The 6,000-nt window shown below is 53.5% G+C and overlaps 1 protein-coding gene across 1 annotated transcript in view; it reads right to left on the bottom strand.

The window, feature by feature from the left end:
- TRABD2B (TraB domain containing 2B) overlaps positions 1–5,416 on the bottom strand; it is a gene marked incomplete at its 3' end in the record, with an annotated part of 282,246 nt that extends 276,830 nt beyond the window's left edge. Inside the window, exons 1-2 of the mRNA XM_080348856.1 lie at positions 5,141–5,416; positions 4,159–4,719 (exon numbers count right to left, since the gene is read on the bottom strand). Coding sequence (XP_080204982.1) covers positions 4,159–4,719; positions 5,141–5,248 — 669 coding nt within the window. The 5' untranslated portion in view covers positions 5,249–5,416. The remainder of the gene's footprint in view (positions 1–4,158; positions 4,720–5,140) is intronic.
- Positions 5,417–6,000: the final 584 nt, after the last annotated feature.

A 6,000-nucleotide genomic window follows, 5' to 3' on the forward strand; every position in this document is an offset into this window, starting at 1 on the left:
TAACAAAGTCATTCCTGCCCCTTGAATGATGTCTCATTGGTAGAAAGCGGGGAGACGAGGTTTATTTGTGCAGAGAATGAGGCGGCAAAGAAATGAAAGGGGAAGAATGGTGAAGTGTGAAGTTTAATCTGGCACGGTCTAAGGTTTCTTTCTTTGAGGCTGTCTCTGATCCAATCACCACCGGTTTGATATTTAACATCTCCCCCTGCAGTTGGAAATGATACAGGCTGGCAAAGACCGGAGTCAGGGCTTCGCAAGCCCAAATTAGTGGAGGGAGAGACAAGGGGGTGCTGATGGCTCCTGCCAGCCTGACGGCCCCCCCACCAACACACTGTCATGAAGTCAGGCCTGACACAAAACCATCCCCACGAACCTTGGGATGCGGGGCATCTGGCATGGGTTGAATGCAGATTCTCCCTGGAGAGAGCAAGGTCAGGATGGGATGGGAGAGGGGGTTTATTTTTAATTGGAGGAAGCGATATCAACACTGACTCGGTCTGGGGATCCCGGATCAACCACAAGTGAGAGCTACCATCCACCTCCCCAGGACGGAGTATTTTGGGTAGAGGAGCAAGATCTTTCCCTTGCTGCCCACACAGGGTTTTAGTGGGGATACGATGCTGCCCGGGGGTGCTCAGCCTTGGGGCTGAGCGGGGGTCCCATCACAGCCCTGGGCAATCAGGGTGGATGCAGACAGACTGAGCAGCCGTCGCAGACACCATCACCATCCCCTTCACTCCAACAACAGCATGTGTCAGCGTGGGGAGAGCTTTCCACCGCAGACCCACATGAGCATCCCAAAGAGGAGGGCAAGCTGAACCCTCTCCCAGGCCGGCCCTCGGAGGATGTGCGGACATCCTTGTGGTCCCTCATGCAGTGTCTCTGCTGGGAGCCCAGCAAGAGAAGGCCCTGAATGCCGTCCATCCCTCACCAGCTCTTCTCAGCCCCGGCCCACTTAATTTTGCACTTTTCTGGCCACTCTGTCAGGAAATATTTATGCAGTCAGACAGAAAAGTTGTCTGGTTCCTCTTCTTTGCATGCCTCTTGCCAGCTTCTGTCCCACCTTCAATGAAAACCCTCAAACTTTGTATACCAAGGAGCGGTCTAATTTCAGCCTGATCCGAACTTCATCTCAATTCCCCTGTTGCCAGATCCCAACCCAACCTTTTGCAGCGGTTCAGACACCTTGACACCAGCCGTACAATACCCAGAGTCTGGACTTGGTGTGACCAGCAGCTGCCAAGTCCCAAGGGTTGTGAGGATGCAGCCCAGGGGTAGCGAGGATGCTCCCCAGGGGTAGTGAGGATGCAGCCCAGGGGGAGTGAGGATGCTCCCTAGGGATAGTGAGGATGCTCCCCAGGGGGAGTGAGGATGCAGCCCAGGGATAATGAGGATGCAGCCCAGGGGGAGTGAGGATGCTCCCCAGGGATAGTGAGGATGCAGCCCAGGGGTAGCGAGGATGCTCCCTCCACCAAAGCAGCCGCTCGGCGGGAAGGCAGCACCATCAGAGCGGTGCCAGCTTGGGAAAGTGGCACAAAACACCGAGCCAAGATTTCAAGAGGAACCAAGCATCAAAGTACAAAGTTTCTGGGCTTGCAACAGAAGACAATGCGCCATGCTCTACCTGCAAGAGCTGGCGCTCCAGGAAGCAGCTAATTATATGAGCCACCTTAATCTTTTCATCCGGCTAGGCTAAGACAATCAACATTTCAAAGCCACGCACAGGACGTTTCAAAGATCGTACTTGGTCAAAAATACAAGTGTATCCGCTTTCTTTCAGAGCAGATCAAACCAAGTACCACACCGGGACCACTCCTAGATCTCCTCACGGTATCAGATTAACAGATTTGGTGCGTGCAGTCAGATTAAATATTTGCAGGAGCACAAAGCTGCCTTTGAGGGCAAGAAGTAAAAAAAAACACCACAAGTTTTTTCTCTTTTAATTTGCTAAGGGCAAAAATTACTGGACTTTGGGGACGGAGGAAACAAAAGCATTGACATGATTCAGCAAGGCATGGTTTCCAAACCTGAGTTCTGAATGCAGGAATTATGTGCAATATCCCCATAACAGTAATGCTGAAAACAGGTAAAGACTGCTGATGCCCTTAGCAGATTTGGGGCTGTAATTTATCACATATGTTCCCATCAACCTGTGCAAACACCTTAAAAGACAAAAGCTGCTCAATTTCTGATTGCCAGCTTAGTATGTTTTAATTATGTGTTGCTTATTCCAAGACCTGGAATTGGGAGGCTAAACCTAGCAGGAATAATCCACTCCACTAAATTAGCACAGTAATACAGCGAGCAGTAGGACTGCCAGACGGTGTGATAACATTACAAATCACTATTGTTAAACAACTAGCCAGGTGTCAGGATGCATGAAATCTAGAGGAAGCAAGAAAATAAATCTCTGAGTTGTTTTGTTTAATTTTTGTCTCCTGTTGTTCTGGTGGCCTCATTCCCAGCAAAAGCTTCAGTCTAGGAAAAATCCTCCCGACACTGATCTATTTTAGCAGCAGTGTCAATTCTCTGTAATGATTAAAATGCAATGTACTTTCGTAATCAGCACAAACTTTTTGCAGAAATTAGATTATTGTAGCAAAACAAAGGGGAAATTTTTGTTTCTATTTAAAATGCAGTGAACAAGAGAGAAAGAGAATGATGGTAAGAGCAGCAGAGAGCTTTGTACTCTGTCCTTTCTCCTTTCTCTGTCGCTCACGCTGTAAAAAGAAGAAAATGTAATATGATTCACGTTTAAAAGGCTTCCAAGTGGTACATTTTTAACCAAGTGCTTTCACGTGCCTGATTCTAACTGCCATTTTTGACCTAATCCAACCAAATGCTATTGGATGTCTGGAACGGTTAATGATTTTTTACCACACCTTAAAGCAGGGGTTCAACAGAGAGGAGAGGCACTTAAATCTTTCAAACAGAAAGGGGAAAACGAATTCCTTCTTTTGCATGTTTGGTAATTCATGCAAAGGTCCTGAGGGGCTTTAATTATTTTTGTTGATAAACAAGAAAACTCCTCCAAAAGTATAAGTAACCAATCTTCTCCTATGACAGCTGTATGCAGAGTTGGGCTTCAAGTATCGAATAAACCAAAAGTTAGTGAAAGCGAGACTTTTTCCCCCTGAAACAGTTCCCACTAGACTTCAGAGAAGGGGGTGAAGGCGCTCTGAGGACATTTTAACCTCACCAAACATCAGTCCTGTGATCCTTATTGCTACATCACCGAGAATTCTTCTACTCAAATTAGGACAGTAAGATAAAGCTGCAAAGAGACTGATCCAAAACTAATGACAAAAAGCAGGTTAAGAACGAAATAACCTAGCAGTAACTGACACTATCTTCAATCTCCCCTGGATTACTTGTTTTCTTCCACACACATTCATTTCCTGAATTTCTAGTAAATCTGATTTTGTATAAACAGTTTCACAAAGCAAAGTCAATAGCTGTGCCTGTGCTCCTGATTAATCCACCGATATTAAATAGATCGCATAGCTTAGTATTTGGTTGTTTAAAGCTAAATCCACCGAAAGAATTCTGGAGTCCAGTTACACCAATAACGTTTGTTTCTTAATCTACATCCGTTCCTTTTTGCTGAACTTTACCTGTTTTAAAATGAAAAAGTCCAGGCAGATCGCACACTTAATTTCCCCCAGTACGAGGGTGATGTGAGCCAGTTTGTTGTGACCTGGAGTGACTACTAAGACGACTGACAGTTTGCACATACTTAAAATCTATTTGAACAATGTCAAAATTTCTTTCTTCATTGTTCATGCTTCATCTTCCTACTGACAAGTACCACAGAGCTGCTTTACTTAAAACCAAACAAAATCACTTTTTACCCAGCTCAGGGACAGGATGGGAGGCGTGGAAGTTCTCCTCACAAGTGGCAAGCCGGCGGACACACACATTCACACCCGGGACATTTGCCTCTCAAATAAACCAAACACATGATAAACTCGCTGTGCACAGTGCAGGATTTTTGCAGGCAGCACGGATCGGTGTGACGGAGAACGCGCAGCCCGACGCAAAGGCTGCTGAGGCCCACGAGTGACCCGTCCCGCCGCAACAGTGCTGGGGTTGACCCCATGAACGCGAGAACGGCCCCCACCTCCTGGGATAAGCCATGAGGCCCAGGAGCCTCCTTACCTGGGAGAAGTTGAGCCCGTTCAGCGGGTGACACTGCTCTTCCACCCTCTCCACCGCACCCGTCGTCTTCTTCATCCTCTCGGCCTCCTGGGCGAGGTAGAGATCGAGCACCGGCACCCCTCTGGAGCGGATGTCCGTCTCCGTCAAGGAGTTCACCATGAGCATCACCCAGACGGGCCTCTTGCGCTCCCAGTTGCCGGCGATGGCGTTAAAGAGGTAGTCGGCGTAGAGCCCCTTGCCCCGCTGGTCCGGGGTCATCCAGTGGGGCAGCATCAGCTTGATGTAGTCCAGGTGGCGTTTGAGGCGGCGGTAGAGCTCCCGGGGCAGCACGTCCTGCAGGTTCTCCCCGTGGGGCAGCATCTGGCAGCTGGCCAGCCCCGAGATGGTGTAGGGGTCGGTGAGGTCCAGCTCGAAGTAGACGCTGGAGCTGGCGTGGAAGGCGGCCTTGGAGTTGTCAGGGATGAAGTCCCACACACGCGTGTAGGGCACGTGGATGGTGCCGAAGAGATAGGCAGGGGGGTCGCGGCGGATGGTCCAGAGGAAGGAGTTGAGCTCTCCTTGCTGTAGGGAGGACAGCGGGGGCCGGTCAGCGGTGGAGGGACAAGACACAGCACGTGGGGGGAACGCCACCCCCGGGGGCTCCCTCTCCCCCATCTCCCCACACAAGCCCCGTCCAGGGTCACAGCAAAGCCCAGGGGCGCCAAGGGGCCCGCGTGGGGCAGAGACCCCCGGTGACCCTCGGGCCCCCCGCACCCCGCGGGGGCCACGCGGGCAGCGACACACCTGCGGGGCCACGCGCGTCCGCCGGGGCCACGCGCACACGAACGGAGCGGGCCGGGGGTTCCCTCCGCCCGCACCCCCCACCCCGCTCCCCCCGCCACCTCCGCGCCCGGTGGCTCCCGCGGAGCGCCCGCGGCCAAGCCGCGCATCCCCGAGCGGCCGCGCCCCCCAGCCCGGCCCGGCCCGGCCCGGCCCGGCTCACCGAGCGGGGCAGGTCGCACTGCCCCGTGTCCATCTGCTCCCGCCGGGCCACGGCGTCGGGCAGGAACCCCCCGAAGACGAAGCAGATCAGCGTCAGGTTGAGTTGCATCCCGCTTCCTCTCGCTCTCCTCTCTCTCCTTCCCAGATGAGCCTTTTTGGATTTCTAGGATCTTTTTTTTTTTTTTCCTTCCCCCTCCTCCTGCTCTTCCCCCTTTTTTTTTTTGGCCTTTTTTTTTTTATTCAAACAAACTTTGCCAGTCCCATCTGCATCTGACAAGTGCAGGGGGAAGGACTGGCCGCCCCCTCCCTCCCATGCTCTCCCCCCTCCCGCCCTTTCCCACCCCCACCCCCTCTGGCTCCGGGCTTGTCAGAGGCGCTGGATGCTTTGGGGAGGACGGTTCTCATCGCCAGCCTCCGCCATGCTTTGATTTTGCAGACCGGAGAAGCTCCCTTCCCGCCCCCCTCCTCGCCGGTCCGGGAGGCGGTTGGGGCGGGCGGAGGAGGGAGCAGCCAGAAAATAAAAAAAAAGTTTTAAAAAAAGAAAAGTTTGGGGTTTTGGGTTATTTTTCCCCCAACTGAGCAGCGAAGAGAAGCTCCTGCGGCGCCCCGGGGAGGGCGGGCGCTGCTCCGCGGGCCGGCGGCGCAACCCGCACCGGGAGAGGCCGGACCCGGGCTCCGCCGGAAAGTTCGCGCAGCCGCCCCGGCCCGCTCGCGCCTCCCGCCGCCACGCGCCGCCGCCAGGGGGCGCTCGCGCCCCAGCGCAGCCGCGCGGCGCCCCCTGCTGTGAGGCGGCGGCGCTCGCGCCTCGCCCGCCAACCGCCGCCGCTCCACCTGCGCCGCGCGGCCGGGCAGGAACGCGGC

Source organism: Nesoenas mayeri, assembly GCF_963082525.1.
Source record: "Nesoenas mayeri genome assembly, chromosome: 8".
NCBI classification, from domain to species: domain Eukaryota; kingdom Metazoa; phylum Chordata; class Aves; order Columbiformes; family Columbidae; genus Nesoenas; species Nesoenas mayeri.